The sequence below is a fragment of the Magallana gigas genome, chromosome 8, assembly GCF_963853765.1.
Source record: "Magallana gigas chromosome 8, xbMagGiga1.1, whole genome shotgun sequence".
Taxonomy (NCBI): Eukaryota; Metazoa; Mollusca; class Bivalvia; order Ostreida; family Ostreidae; genus Magallana; species Magallana gigas.
Genome location: NC_088860.1, coordinates 42,485,887 through 42,503,012, shown reverse-complemented (window position 1 = coordinate 42,503,012; position 17,126 = coordinate 42,485,887). Strand labels below are relative to the sequence as shown.

At 34.3% G+C, this 17,126-nt stretch overlaps 1 protein-coding gene across 1 annotated transcript; it reads left to right on the top strand.

Moving 5' to 3' along the window:
• Window positions 1-340: 340 nt before the first annotated feature.
• On the top strand, window positions 341-15,655 carry LOC136271012 (ankyrin-1-like; the record flags this gene model as incomplete). Its single annotated transcript, XM_066070078.1, has 3 exons — window positions 341-357; window positions 4,421-6,260; window positions 15,176-15,655. Coding segments are annotated over 3 exons (2,052 nt in total), but the record flags the coding sequence as incomplete, so codon positions are not given.
• Between the last annotated feature and the right edge of the window lie 1,471 nt (window positions 15,656-17,126).

The following is a 17,126-nucleotide window of genomic DNA, read 5'->3' as shown; positions in this document are numbered from 1 at the left end:
TTATTCCCACCTACCACGTACGTAGCTAATTACTTTTGAAAACTAGAAAGCCAATTGTTACCATGTTTTGTGTGAAGCATCTGTATGGTAAGAAAAATCTAAAATGTGAAATTTATGGCTCTATTATCCCAAGGGCGCCACGGGCGGTGCCAAATATGCAAAAATAGCCAAAGTTTTAAAAATCTTTTTCTCTACTCCCACACATGTAAAGAAAAATTGAATGCACGGTTATGATGTCCATGAAGCCCTTTATCAAAATTGTGAAATTCATTGCCTCTGGGTCAAGGTTCATGATCTATAGTGGGACCAATATGACCATATAGTAAAAATGTATTAAATCTTAGAAAATCTTCTTCTGTACTACCATATATATTTGTTAAAAACTAAATGCATGGTTATGATGTCCATTAAGTCTTCTACCTAAATTGTGAAATTCATTACCCCTGGGGCAGGGGTTTAGGCCCTAGGTTGGGGCCAATGTAGTCATATTGTGAAAATGTATTAAATCTTATAAAATCTTCCTTTTTACTCCCACACATGTAGGGAAAAAACTTATTGCATGGTTATGATGTCTACAAACTCCTCTACCTAAGATGGGAAATTCATGGCCCATGGGTCAGGGGTTCAGGCTGTAGGAGGGGGGGGGGGTCAATATGGTCATAAAGTGTTAATGCATTTAATGTTTAAAAAATCGTTTTTTCTACTCTCACACATCTGTAAGAAAGACAGACTTCATAATTATATTAACCAGGTAGTCCTCTATTTAAATTGGAAATTTTATGTCCCCTAGACAATGAGTGTAGACCCTAGGGATGGGCTAAAATGGATGTTTAGTGTTAATGCATACTGTGGTTTTACCAATTTTCGTTGAATACCAATTTTCATGGATTTCGTTTTTAAGTTGATCCATGAAATTAAATGTTCATTGAAATGCAATTTCTATTAACATTTTGTATTGATGGGGACATTGGCCACGAATTTACATTTCCTTGAAACTGTGATTTTCACTTTATCCACGAAAATAGATACCCTTGAATATTAATGAAACCACAGTATAATGTTTAAAAATTATCTTCTCTACTCCCATACACTTCATTGACAATTTTGTAGACCAGGAAGTCCTATACCAATTGTTATATTTTCATGTCCCCCGAGGTAGGGGTTCTGAATCTAGGGTGAGGTCAAAACACTCATATAGGGTATAAGTTTGGGATTCTTAATGCAGGGTGTGGTTAAAAGCATGGTCTTTTACAGTTTATGTAGAGAATGTTTAAAAAAGGTCTACTAACACGGAATAAAAACTGACTGCATATTTAGAAAAAAAAACATTAAGCTGTCATCTTTTATAATATTACATGCCACCTACATGTAAGGAACGTGTTATTGCTTGGAGAGGATGGGGTATGTTTGTCTAGTTGTTTTATTCTGCTCAGGAATGTTAATGAAAGAAATGAGATATTTCACATGCATGCATACTTGAAAAAAAAGGGAATGAAGCTGTGTATCAAAGTTAAGATATTGTGAATTCAAAGTTAATTGAGTTATCTTCCCTTGCTTCTTCATAATGGCGTGTTCTTCACTTGCTTCTTCATAATGGAGTTATTAATCATTAAATATAGTGTAATTAAGAAGTTGTGTGATAAACAAAAAAAAACTATGAAAGTATTTTTATTTATTGAAACAAAAACAGTTTTTGAAGTCTTTAAATAAATAGACACATTAATAGTAAAATATTAATTAGCTACTCGAAATCATTGATAAACAGTACATGTAAAATGATTTTGGTGTAAATATCAGATGATGTCATAGCAGAGTATGTAGGATGGAAGTTGGAACAGAAGTGAACAAAATTATTATAGTATATAGCTGTTCTCTTTTATGTTTTCGTTTAAATGCCGTCATGGAAAGTTTTTGTATGCCCCTGGGGATGGGGAATGGGAAGTTGTTTTAAAAAAACATGTCTACTAGCCACCTTGTTTTAGTTTATCTATGAAAACATATACACATAAAACCTTGAAAGTTAACAAATATGGGAATGTTATTTCAAGTATTTTCATGTACCTTTTCAATATCAGGTCATGCACTCTTTTATGATCTTTAAAAGAAATTCGCTAAAATTATAGATTTCATAGTCCTTTTTGAAAGATTACAAGCAGGAAGGTGGTCGTCATTAAAATATTATAATTTTTTTTACTCAAGACTGAAACTTCATTTTTTTTTGCCTTCACAATTTATATGTTTAAGCCTATAGCTCTAAAGATGCTGCAAACCAAATATTAACAATACAGAATAATCAGATCATCATATTACAGTATGTCCTTATAACAAATTGCATTCTTCTCTAATTCCACAAGGCAAAGATAAACAGAATGCAAGGCTATGATATTCATGACGCTTTGTACCTATATAATGTGAATTTCATAACCTCTGGTGCAGGGGTTCATGACCCCTGTGTACAGCCAATATGGACATATAGTGAAACTATTTTATATTGAATTTTCTTTCGTACGTTTACAATTGATTGAGATAAACTATATATGTTAAAGTCTGAACTCAATCTTATATCCTTTTTTAAGTTTATATGTACATTGACCTGCTGTTTTACAATTTTTTTTATTGTAGAATTAAATATTGAAGAGGCCATGTTCAACCAATGGACACAGGACGACCTTTACTTCATTTCAACCAGGGCGTGTAATGAAGTGGAAACAAGCATTAGAAGCAGGAATCTGGTCATTGTGGCTGGTCAATCAGGATCCGGAAAGTCATTCATTATTCAACATATTGCACTCAAATTCCGAGAAAACGGGTGGACAATAAAACGAGTAAAAGAAGTCGAAGATATTTTGAATGAATATTCTTCAAGTCGATTTCAACAGAACAAAACCATCTGTGTATTTGATGATCCACTCGGAAAAGAATCTTTTAATGAAATATTTAATAATTCATGGCAAAAATATGAAGAAGAATTAAAGTTGTACTTAGAAAAAGCTAAACTTATGATATCGTGCAGAAACCACATAATATCCGACACGAGATTGTCATGTTATTTAGCTAATCAATCACATATCGTAGACATTGATAATACCAAAAATAAATTATCCGTTGATGAAAAGCGGCAGATATTGACAAAATATACATTCGATATGAATTTATCAGACAAAGAATGTGATGCAATTGTTAAAGTAGAAAGGTATTTTCCGTTATTGTGTAAATTATATTCTAGCAATGAAGATTACAAAATTAAGGGTATCGATTTTTTTACAGAACCTGTAACAGTTCTAAAGGAAGAAATATTAGGGTTCAGGAAAAAAGATATGGTTAAATACTGTGCTCTAGCTCTCCTTGTTCTTTTTAACGATGATCTTTGTGTAAGCGATCTTTTGAAAAAAAAAGACACGGAAATCAAATTCAAACACACTTTAAAACTTTGTGGATTACAAGAGAACACACCACCTTTAGCGATTGGAGATGCTCTTGTGTCCCTAAAGGGTGGTTTTTTTGTTAAAAAAATTGGCGATATGTATCATTTTTATCACGATTTTGTGATGGAAGTTACAACTTATGTTTTCGGGACGGATTATCCCACTGAAATGATAAAATTTGCTGATATCGGCTTCCTCAGAAGAAGAGTAAGATTAGGAGATTGTGAGAAACCCAATGATCAGTTCACTATTTATCTTAGTGAAAAATACGTGATAGAACTTGGAGAAAGACTCTTCAATGAACTGTTTGGAGAACGCTTTTTAAATGTCGTACTTAATCCTTGTCTAAGGAATGAAAAAATAATACAATTACTGGAAAAAAAGATTGCAGATCATTCCGAAAATATAAAAAAGTTGGGAGAAACAAAGAAACTTACAATTGATAAACAAGGGCTTGATCAGACATCTAAAAAAATATTGTTGACCAAACCATCATTTTTGGATTTAGAACATGAAGTATCGCCACTCTTTGCGTTGATTGTGTTTTGTCATACACAACTATCACAATATTGCTTAAATAATCTACAATCCATGCAAACCGATTTTATTAAGTTTTTTCCCGCAGTGTGTTGCAATGGTTCAATAGAATTGTTTTGTACTGTTTTTAAAAACCAAGTGAAAGAATCTTTATCCGTGACATGGGGAGGTTTATACCCTATTCACATTGTATCTGTCTTCCATAACTATGAACTACTCAATGAGTTGGTAAAGAAAGGTGTCAATGTCAATCAAAGATGGTACTTTGGTTTGACGCCCCTTTTATGTGCAGCTGGAAACGATACAGAGGATTGCAGAAACTATTACCATGAAGAACCGGGTGAAACGCGAAGATATAAAACAGTGCAACTTTTACTAAGTAAAGGAGCAGAAATTAATTTATGTGAAAGGAAGGGAGTCAGTCCTCTCTATATAGCTTGTCAAAATGGATATGATAGCATTGTAGAACTTTTACTGAGTAAAGGGGCAGACATTAACTTATGTACGGAGAAGGGAGCTAGTCCTCTTTTTATTGCTTGTCGACACGGACATGATAGCACTGTACAACTTTTACTGAGTAAAGGAGCAGACATTAATCAATGTAAGAAAAACGGTGTCAGTCCTCTTTCTAAAGCTTGTCAAAACGGACATAATAGCACTGTAAAAATTTTACTGAGTAAAGGAGCAGACACTAATTTACGTAAAGATGGCAAACCCAGTCCTCTCTATATAGCTTGTGAAAACGGAAATGATAGCATTGTACAACTTTTACTGAGTAAAGAAGCAGACATTAACTTATGCACGGAGAACGGAGCTAGTCCTCTCATTATAGCTTGTCAAAATGGATATAATAGCATTGTACAACTTTTACTGAGTAAAGGAGCAGACATTAATTTATGCATGGAGGACGGTACCAGTCCTGTAACTGTGGCTTGTTTTGGCGGACAGGATAGAACAGTACAACTGCTACTGTGTAATAGAGCAGACATTAATCAATGTAAGAAAAACGGTGTCAGTCCTCTTTCTATAGCTTGTCTAAACGGACATGATAGCACTGTACAACTTTTACTGAATAAGGGAGCAGACATTAATTTATGTGAAAGGAAGGGAGCCAGTCCTCTCATTATAGCTTGTCAAAATGGATATGATAGCATCGTACAACTTTTACTGAGTAAAGGAGCAGATATTAATTTATGTAAGGAGGACGGAGCCAGTCCTCTCATTATAGCTTGTCTAAAAGGACATGATAGCACTGTTAAACTTTTAATGAGTAAGGCAGCAGACACTAATTTACGTAAAGATTGCAAACCCAGTCCTCTCCATGTAGCTTGTGAAAACGGACATGATAGCATTGTACAACTTTTACTGAGTAAAGGAGCTGACGTTAACTTATGCACGGAGAACGGAGCTAGTCCTCTTTATGTAGCTTGTCAACAGGGACATGATAGCTCTGTACAACTTTTACTGAGTAAAGGCGCAGACATTAATCAATGTAAGAAAAACGGTGCCAGTCCTCTTTTTATAACTTGTCAAAACGGACATGACAGCACTGTACAACTTTTACTGAGTAAAGGAGCAGACATTAATTTATGTGAAAGGAAGGGAGCCAGTCCTCTCATTATAGCTTGTCAAAATGGATATGATAGCATTGTACAACTTTTACTGAGTAAAGGAGCAGACACTAATTTATGTAGGGAAGACGGAGCCAGTCCTCTCATTACAGCTTGTCTAAACGGACATGATAGCACTGTAAAACTTTTACTGAGTAAGGCAGCAGACACTAATTTACGTAAAGATGGCAAACCCAGTCCTCTCCATGTAGCTTGTGAAAACGGACATGATAGCATTGTGCAACTTTTACTGAGTAAAGGAGCAGACATTAACTACTGCACGGAGGACGGAGCTAGTCCTCTTTTTATAGCTTGTCACCACGGACATGATAGTACTGAACAACGTTTACTGAGTAATGGAGCAGATACTAATTTATGTAGGAAGGACGGAACCAGTCCTCTTTTTATAGCTTGTCAAAACGGACATGATAGCACTGTACAACTTTTACTGAAAAACAGAGCAGACATTATTTTAAGTAGGGAGGACGGAACCAGTCCTCTTTTTATAGCTTGTGAAAACGGACATGATAGCATTGTACAACTTTTACTGAGTAAAGGAGCAGCCATTAATTTATGTAAGAAAAACGGTGCCAGTCCTCTTTTTATAGCTTGTCAAAACGGACATGATAGCACTGTACAACTGTTACTGGATCATGGGGCTGATATTAATTTATGTAACAAAGACGAAGTCAGTCCACTCTACATTGCATTTGCTTGCAGACAATACAAAACCGCCAATATCTTATTGGAAAGGAATGCAGACCCTAGACTTTCTAGTGGCCTTAATCTTACTTATTTTGATTTGGCTGATAAAAATGATAGCACAACGGGTTTTTTGCAACGAAAAGACAACATTTATAATAATATATATGACCCAGATTCATATTTTTCCCTTTTTGAATTCTGTCACGTTGAAAGAATGTCGAGAGCAGTATTTTTTCTTCATTTTTATAATTCATAATATAGTAAATGTGTGTTTTGATAATTAAGCCACCTAACACGTTCAGGAGTTGTTCATGGACAAATTTTGAAATATTTGACCTTACACTTGAGTGTGTAAGAAATGTTATTTTTCTGTAATACGCACATTTATTGTTGGTGCAAACTAAACGGTTTGGATCTTAGACATTTCGTATGACGTCCAATGCTACATGGACTCAAAATCCGTTTGCTTATATCATTGATCATCACCTTCATATCTATACTTATTATAATAAGTATATCAAAACTAGATACGATCTCGTTACGAGTAACGAGTAGGTCTTCCGTTCAATTTTAAAACGATACGATTAAGATATCAATGAAATTTCAGAATCCCCCCCTCAACCACTCCCTTTCAGATAATGCATACGATTTTCAATATCCCTTGAAATGTTTAACAAAGAGCTTTGCTTTATCACATACAGCACATTACAGATTTAAGATTTTAGTTCCCTAAAGTCCCTAATTACGTCATCAATTGGTTTGGCAATGAGTTTTACAAACTGATATTGCTACGACCAACAACTTTGTTTCTGTAATGAATTACAAAATCTTGATCGTTTTTAAGGTATGTGTAATAGACTTTACGAGTGTCTTGGCCCCTAATTGAAGGGGTCAGTACCTTTTTCTTGAGTTCATTCGAAAGATCGCACGGATACTAACATTTTTTGTTCTTACCATTATCTAGAATAATTGTTCATTTTTGAGATACAAATAATTGAATATTTTAGGGGCCAGCCCTTTAGATCCTTAACGGGGACAGACATTGGTGCTTTAATTAATGTAATCGATTTGAATCATAAATGCAAACATTTTCTTTCTACAATGCTTAACAAAATATGTCTCCTTTTCTTAATATATTGCGTCAAAGTTTAAGTACTTTGGCCCCTAAAATCCCTAATTACGTAATAAATGGGCGTAGCAATGATTTTACCTGATAGATATTGTTACGATCAACAACTTTGCTTCTAAAATGCATTACAAAATCCTTATCTTGTTAAGGTATGTGTATAGACTTTACGAGTATCTCGGTCCCTAATTTAAGGGGCCAGCCCCTTTTTATTGAGTTCAGTCGAAAGGTCTCACAAATACTAACATTTTTTGTTCTTACACTTATCTAGAATTGTTGTTCATTTTTGAGATACAAATGATTGAATAGTTTAGGGGCAAGCCTTCTGGATCCTTAATGGGGACAGACTTTGGTGCTTTGATAAATGGAATCAATTAGAATCAATAATGCAAACATTTTCTCTTCTACAATGCTTATCAAAATATGTCTCCTTTTCTAGATATATTGCGTCAAAGATTAAGTACTTTGGCCCTTTAAAATCCCTAATTACCTAATAAATGGGCGTGGCAATGATTTTTCTGATAGATATTGTTACGATCAACAACTTTGCTTCTATAATGCATTACAACATTTTTATCGTTTTTAAGTTATTTGTAATAGAATTTACAAGTGTCTTGGCCCCTTAAAAAAAGGGGCCAGCCTCTTTTTCCTGATTTTGTTGGAATGAACTTTTGATTATCTACTACTTTTGTTATATATGTCTTAACAAAATATCAACTGATAAAAAGATAAAGATCAAAACGTATGAACATTTTGAATAAAAATTCGTACCCAATTTTCGTGCCCAGGCGAGCTCCAAGAAATGGCGCCACTTGCGTAAAACAACATAATGGTGCACAACCTCATACTATAGACCATCTATCCCCGCAAATTTCATAGTCATATCTCTAATAGTTTCTGAGATCAGCTCTGCACAAAATTGGTCGTAAAAATGTACAAAATGGCCGATAAATCGGTATCGGAAGTAATGACAGGAAAAATCTCATACATGTATTAAGTTTACATCAAGTCCCATCTTCTGTGGAAAAAAAGTTGAAATTGGTTGAACAGTTTTCGAGAAATCTCGTGCACAAAATTTGGAGAAAAAAAATAAGAAACAGTACGAAAACTATCAGGTCTTCCGTTGGAAACGGAAGACCTTAATAAGGTCTACCGTTGGAAACGGAAGACTTTAATAAAAAGAAATCGTACGAAAATTATAAGGTCTTCCGTTGGAAACGGAAGACTTTAACTAGATACGATCTCGTTACGAGTAACGAGTAGGTCTTCCTTGCGATTTCTGTTTTAAATTATACCATGAACTAGAGCCGAGCTCGTTGCAAAGCAACGAGTAGGTCTTCCGTCGCAACTTCGTGTCGCGAAAGGATTGTCCATCAGTCTCATTAAAATACCTCCTTCTCCTGACACTTGTCAGAGCCTGACAGACCCTGTATTGATAAAGGTCATCTTTACATGACAATTTCTTCTTACGAATTAGAGATTTAGAAAATTGATTGGAACTCTTCAAATGGAGACAAAAAAAATTAATTCATACCTGTTTTCTATGTAACCTCTAGATTGAGTATTGCACTACTCATTAAACAGATAAAGGCATATCTTTGCTAAGTAGGTGTTTATTTAATTTGTATGCAAATGTGGAGGTCAAGTGGGTATAGTCTGTTATTGATACAGGTCTATCAGAACCTGGCGAGTGTAAGGAGAAAGGAAATGGTTTTTAATTATACTGGATTATCAATATGATAATAGTAAGTTCAAGAAATCGAAAACGAGACTCAATTTCAAAGTATTATTTTCAAACCAGGCAAGTTCTTCGTTTAACTTACTTCAAGTTTAGGATAACTTTAAAAAGTACATCATTTATGTACATGTATATAATTAATTTAATCATAATAAAAGTGTGGATGTGGCGGTGGGGGAAATGACCCAAAAATCAATTTTCTAAGCGTTAACTTAAGGGAAATTTTGGTTGAGAGAAAGGGGGCATTGCTCCCACTGGACCATCTAAAAGGTACTGTTAGCAAGCTCACAAATGCTATCCCCGCTAAGAAAGAAGTCATTACTCACGTATTTCTCTGTTAGAGAATAATGGATGGATCGTTTTCTTTAATAAGTGAGTCAGACAAGGCAGGGTATATTTACAGGTCACAAGTAATCTTTATGACAAACTCTAGCTTTTACTCATTTCCATTAATACAAGATATGACACATGTTTAATATGACTTTGAACTTGCGCAACTGACCCTGGGTCAAGTTCATGACACATCATCGGTCATCAGGAATCTTTACATGAAATAGAAACTCCCAATGTTTCTCCTTAAATGACTTCGGAACAAATCATTACACACCCTCAGGTCATAAGCAATCTTTGTGTGAAGTAAGAAATTCCAAAGTGGACCGGTAACAAATTTTGCACTTTTCCTGCCAGTGACCTTTACTTTGTCCAAATGACCTTGGGTTTAGGTCATGAAGCTTCGTCAGTTAATGAGTATTATTTGTATGAAGTAAGAACACTTCCAATGTTTCTCCATCAGAAAGATATAGACCGGACACGACGTACGGACGGACAAGGTGATTTTTATTTAACCCCCCCCCCCCTCAATTTTTTTTCGTGGGGTTTAAAAATCTTTTTCGCCCGTTTTGTGCGGCACAAAAAAGACCTATATTTTTCAATTATTTCTATCATATCACATATAAATATACATGTAAATGTATGATTTGTATGCACATTTGAGTTCTTCTCATCATCGTCGGAAAGGATAAGAAACCCTTGGGGTCCAATAATGTCTTTTCATGGGCATTTGTCAATTTGCATCACTAAATGATTTCAAAGCGGTAATAAGCTATCAAAGCTATTGAGATGTTACATGTAGATATTGAATTTCTATAGATTTAAATTTAAGGTTAGGAAAAACAACACTTTTTTATACAGTAAAAAAATAATCTAAAATAGCTTTTATGTACGCGTACACATAAATAAGAAGATGTAGCGAAAGCTATAAAGACTTTATTTCTTCTGTTCTAGACTTTTTCAGAGTTAACAAGCTACAAGTTAACAATCTCCAATTTTGACAAGCTAGATTAAAAATAAAATATTCAGCTGAGTTTTAATCTGCATTACAACCTCATATTACACAACTTCAATGATTTTTTTTATCAATGTGCATATAACAATAAGTAAAATCCCCAAGAACAAATTTCTATCGCAATTAAATGCATACATTTTTGGGAGGCAGAAAAGTCGCTATATTATAGTCTGCAAGTCAATTGAACTACTACAATTATTTCAAAGAAATAAGAAACTGTCGACACTTGCAGTACTCTGATGATTTAATGACGATCGACCGACTTTATTGCTTAATGTAGTCGTATATCATTACTTCTAATCCTGAGAACAAATTGTATTTAATATCTGACTTAAAACTGTTAACTTATAAAACCAGAGACATAAATAACTTATTAAGTTATTTAAGTCTCTTATAATATATATTTTATTCTGTTCATAACTATAGAAGTTTAGCGTGTTCAACAGGTTAATTTTTTAGCCACATTCTCAGATTACGATATCGCACCTTTAATGTGAGGTTGATTGACATCGAATATTTAAACACTTATTGTTTAACAAGTGACCGCTGCATTGAAAGCATCCTTCCAAATGTTACTCAATTATTTATCAATTGCTGATCTGCAGCCCAGGGGCAATATTCTAGGCTATGTGCGCTGACGCGACACGAGATTTTCGGTCGCACGTGGAGCGGATTCATTTGACTTAGCATAGACTGACCGAATAAACACACGGGTGGGAAGGTGACATACATTGAGGAGAAAAATGTACACATGTTAAGCAGTCGCCAAAAATGGGTCTTCGCCACATTTTGAAAAAAAAAAATCCCTTGCACTGTGATCATGAAACCGATAAAATCTAAACAAATCTTGTTTAAAAACTCATGTGAACATTCTAAAAATAATCACTAAATCCCTCAATTCTATCGTGTCAGCCTCTACCGCCAATCGCAACTTCTCGGGCCTTTCTGGCAAGCTCGGAAAAACACTTCGAATGTATTACCTAGGCGTCCATGACGACCCCCCTTTTTTTAAAACTTGATATAATTACAACACATTTTATGATCTGTTGAGATGTGAGCTATATTTCATTAAAGGTATCAATATACACTAAAATATAACACAGAAACGACATAAAAAACTTCTTGCCGATACTTATTTTAATGGGAAGCGACTCCATTTTGTATAATATTCTAACATCCGGTGATGTTAATACATTCGAGGTGTTTTTCCAAACTTGCCAGAAAGGCCAGAGAAGTTGCAATTGCCTGTACCGCATGTGTTAATTTGATATTTGATTTTTTTTATCCTGCCTTGAACGCTTGGAGACTGTTTCATTTTCTTAATTCGGCTAAATAATGCTTCCAATTTTGAGCGCGCTCTCTCTCTCTCCCCTTCTCTCTCATTTTATGTGCAACCTTATGAAGACGTCAACTACTTTCTACGATATCTATAAAACCTCTCAGCAGTATCTAGCGGAAATATTCGTGGGTAAATAAAAAAAATCTTAAATTGAAACACAAGTCAATCTTACATTTACCGGTCAAAATCTCGAATAAACAAATAGTTGGAATCGTACAAAATATCAATAAACATGCACGTGTGATCAAGTACATGCAGAAGAACACGAGCTACCGCGGATCACTTATCCACTCGCGCGGGATCTCCTTGGCTATGTTCTAGGGGTGATCATTTGAAGGTTTAATCTTTGTGGTTTTTCGTTGTTTATCTATAACATTATTAGTACATGTATAGTTTTTAGAACATTTTAGAATTACAAATTCACTATTGATTTATGTCTGATGATGTTTCTGATTTGGAACAATATCGCTTTTATCAATTTTTAGAGGGGCTTCTCAATTCACATTCTAATGTTTCATTCAATAAATTGAAGGTGAACAAAAAGAACATAAAATTGAAACAGTTCTTGTATATATATCTTGTTATTAGATAACCGCTGACCTCTAGGTAGTGCAGCCGCGACCGATTTCCTCGGCCGCGGAAGAGGGATCGGATAACTTACGTAAAGTTAAAACACACATAAAAAGCTCAGAACCCAGGAAGATTTACAATGTTTGCAGTATGATGAATAAACTCTAATTAATATAAGTTTTTTTCCCCTTTAATCCCACAGTTGATCTATCTGTCTGATACTGCTTCAGTTCGAGTTTATGATTAAACAGAACGATTTCTTATTCTATCGTTTAATTCAAATTAAGAAGAGTAAGCTTTAATGTCATTGTGTACGATTCTTGTGTTTGCTGCTAAGTAAAATCACATATGACAGACGCGATTCTTGTGTATTAGATAACCGCTGACCGCTAGGTAGTCCAGCCGCGACCTTGGCGATCGAATTTCTCGGCCGCGGGCGAGATGGGTTATGTAATGACGCACACAACTAAGAATTTAGGTCGATTTGAAATGCTTGCAGTAAAATGACTCAAATCCATTTCATGGAAGTTATTTTTTTTTTAAAATCTAGTTTATGTATCTCACTAGATAAGAAAAAGAACGTTTATATTTTCTCGTTTTTGTTTTTCTTAACGGTTGTCCACTATAGGACCTAAACAGAGGTTACTCCAAAAAAAAAGGCTGTAAGAAAAACATGTACACGTATACTTTTTAGACACTTTTTCAAATGAATCAAAGCATCCCGTATATGCTGGAACACTTTCAGCTGTTAATATATGTACGTTATTCGCACGAAGACGATTCGCTTACTTGCCAAATGAATACAGGTACATGTTAACAAGACAAGCTTTTTACACTCATAATACGCATTACTGGTACAAAATAGTTTTGTAACGACATTGATAACACAATAATGAACAACTTTTCTATCGACAGCTATAGCGAAATATTAACCATTTTTGAGTTATAAAGCGAAGACTTTTAAGTGCTCTAGACCCCTAATTTAAGGGGCCAGCCCTTTTTCAATGGTGTCAAGTGAAAGCCCTTGACATTTTGCACAAATTTTGTTCTATATGTATTTAGAGAAAATTTTAAACTAAAGAGCTACATAACAAAAACACAACAAAAAATCAGCATTTTTTGAAACACAAATTCAAATTAATTTTTTGAAACTTTAAAGGAGGAAAATTGTAAAAACAAAACTCGGAGGACAACGTTCAAACTCTCTATTTTGAAGATTTGTGACTTTGTAACACAGGCTGTGAGCGGTTTCAGAGCCTTTGCGTGCACAAGAATGCCTATATTTTGGGGAAAAAGGGGAATAACTCGGTACCGGAAGTGTCGATATCAACGATTTTCCATAGATATTGAGAAATAGTAACTACCAATAAGCTCTGCAAATTTGAACTTTATAGGACAACAAACAAGCAAGATATTTGAGTTTTAAAAAACGTCTAGAAGAAAAAAAAGAATAACTAGATACGATCTCGTTACGAGTAACGAGTAGGTCTTCCTTGCGATTTCTGTTTTTAATCATACCATGAATAATCGATATAATTTTAGAATTACCCCCCCCCCCCACAAACACACACACACTTTCAGATAATGTATACAAATCCCTAATTACGTAATAAATGGGTGTTGCAATGAGTTTTCCAGATAGATATTGCTACAATTAACAATTTTGCTTTTATAATGCATTACGAAATCTTGCCCCCCCCCCAAAAAAAAGGGGCAAGCCCCTTTTTCTTAATTTCTTTGAAAAGGTCTTAAGAATACTAACAATTTTTGTTCTTACACCCATCTAAAATTGTTGATCATTTTTGAGATACAAATGTATGAATATTTTAGGGGCCAGCCCTCTAGATCCTTAATGGGGACAGGAATTCGTGTTTTGATAAGTGGAATCGATTTAAATCATAAATTCAAACATTTTCTCTTCTATCATGTCTAACAAAATATGTCTACTTCTCTAGATATATTGCGTCAAAGTTTAAGTACTTTGGCCCCTAAAAATCCCTAATTACGTAATAAATGGGCGTGGCAATAACTTTTTTCTAATAGATATTGGTACGATCAACAACTTTGCTTCTATATTGCATTACAAAATCTTTATCGTTTTTAAGTTATTTGTAATAGAGTTTAAGAGTGCCTTGGCCCCTTAATAAAGGGGCCAGCCCCTTTTTATTGATTTTGTTGGAAAGAACTATTGATTCTCTACCACTTTTGTTATATATGTCTAAACAAAATATCAACTGATAAAAAGATATAAATCAAAACGTGTGAAAATATATTTTGAATGAAAATTCGTGCCCAATTTTCGTGCCCAGGCGAGCTCCAAGAAATGGCGCAACAGGCATTAAACAACTACATGCTGCACAACTTCAAACTATAGTCTACCTATCCTGAAAATTTCATATTCATATCTCTTATGGTTTCCGAGTTTATAGCTGCACAAAATGGGTCGTCAAAAATTACAAAATGGCCGACAATTCGGTACCGGAAGTGACTACGAAAAAATTAAGAAAAATGTATGAAGATTAGATCACGCCCAACCATCTGTGAAAAAATGGTTGAGATCAGTCGAATATATTTCGAGAAATCTCGTGCACAAAATTTGGAAAAAAAAAATAATAATAATAACTAGACACGATCTCGTTGCGAGCAACGAGGAGGTCTTCCGTCTGATTTTAGAATTTGAGATATATGTAAGATCTAGATTTTGGTAAACATGATTTAGAATAGAAAAACGGGGTCTACATTCTAAGGGCCAGATACTATTTTGTTTCAGGGATAAGAGCTCTGTTCAACAAGTGTTTAGAAATTCGTCACCGTTCTTGAGATATCTGAGAAAAAAAAGTTTTAGGGGCCAGTCCCTTACCTCCTTATTGGAGCCGCTGAACCAAATTTTGAAGGTTGCATTTTGTAAAGTACATCATTTTGAGTATCTTTTCTTCTACACAGCATTTCAAAACATTTTCCTTTTTGAGATATAGCTGGTCATAGTTTATGGACCCTTGACCCCTAAAAAATCCTTATTCCATAACACATGAAAAAATCATTACATTACTTGGATACAGAACTGTAAGATAAACATATTTGCTTCTATAGCCTTTCATTAAATTTCCCTCAGTAAAGAGCTACAGATGAAACATTTTAGAGCCCTTTAGTTTCCTAATTTTAGGGGCCAGCCCCTTTTTTGATATCAAATAAAAGGTCAATTGAATCTCAACACATTTTGTTCAACAACTGTTTAGAAATTCGTTACCGTTCTTGAGATATATGGGAAAGAACGTTTAAGGGTCTGATCCCTTAACTCCTTATAGGGGCCATTTAACGAAATTTTGAAAATTGCATCTTATTAAGTACATCTTTCTGAGTATCTTTTCTTCTTTACTGCATTTCAAAATATTTTTCCTTTCTGAGATATGGGTGATCAAAATTTTTGACTTTTGGCCCCTAAAACCCCATAATTTCGTAACACATGATAAAATCAATACATTGCTTGAATACATAACTATAAAATAAACACATTTGCTTCTACATCATTTCACAAAATATCTCTCAGTAAAGGGCTACAGATTAAAAACTTTAGAGGCCTTTGATCCCCTAATTTAAGGGGCCAGCCCCTTTTTCTTGGTATCAAATAAAAAGTCATTTAATTATACACAAATTTTGTTCAACAAGTGTTTAAAATATCGTTACCGTTTTGGAGATATATGAGAAAGAAGGTTTAAGGGGCCGATCCCTTAACTCCTTTTAGGGGCCGTTTAACGAAATTTTGACGGTTGCAGTTTGTTGAGAACATCATTTTGAACAACTTCTCTTCTGTACTGCATTACAAAGTATTTTTCCTTTCTGAGATATGGGTGATCAAAATTTTTGACTTTTGGCCCCTAAAACCCCTTAATTACGTAACACATGATAAAATCATTACATTGCTTGAATACATAACTATAAAATAAACACATTTGCTTCTACATCATTTCACAAAATATCCCTCAGTAAAGGGCTACAGATTAAAGACTTTAGAGGCCTTTGGTCCCCTTTTTAAGGGGCCAGCCCCTTTTTCTTGGTATCAAATAAAAGGTCATTTAATTCTACACAAATTTTGTTCAACAAGTGTTTAGAAATTCGTTACCGTTTTGGAGATATATGAGAAAGAAAGTTTTAGGGGCCGATCCCTTAACTCCTTTGAGGGGCCGTTTAACGAAATTTTGACGGTTGCATTTTGTTGAGAACATCATTTTGAACAACTTCTCTTCTGTACTGCATTACAAAATATTTTTTCTTTCTGAGATATGGGTGATCAAAATTTTTGACTTTTGGCCCCTAAAACCCTTAATTACGTAACATATGATAAAATCATTACATTACTTGGATACATTACTGTAAGATAAACATATTTGCTTCTATAACATTTCACAAAAAATTTCTCAGTAAAGGGCTACAGATTAAAAACTTTAAAGCCCTTTGGTCCCCTAATTTGAGGGGCCAGCCCTTTTTTCTTGATATCAAATGAAAGGTCCTGTAAATATTATCCTTTCTTACATTACATGTCTTAACAAAATATTTTTCAGAAAAGAGATAAACAAAGAAAACAAGAAAAAAATACGACATTTTTTTAAACTAAATTTTCGGTTCTAGGCGAGCTTCGGCGCCTTTCAATTTAATTCAAAATGAAAATAAAATTGCAAATCTACAATCTTTTGTCTACCATTCCATGAAAGTTTGAACTCAATATCTGTTATA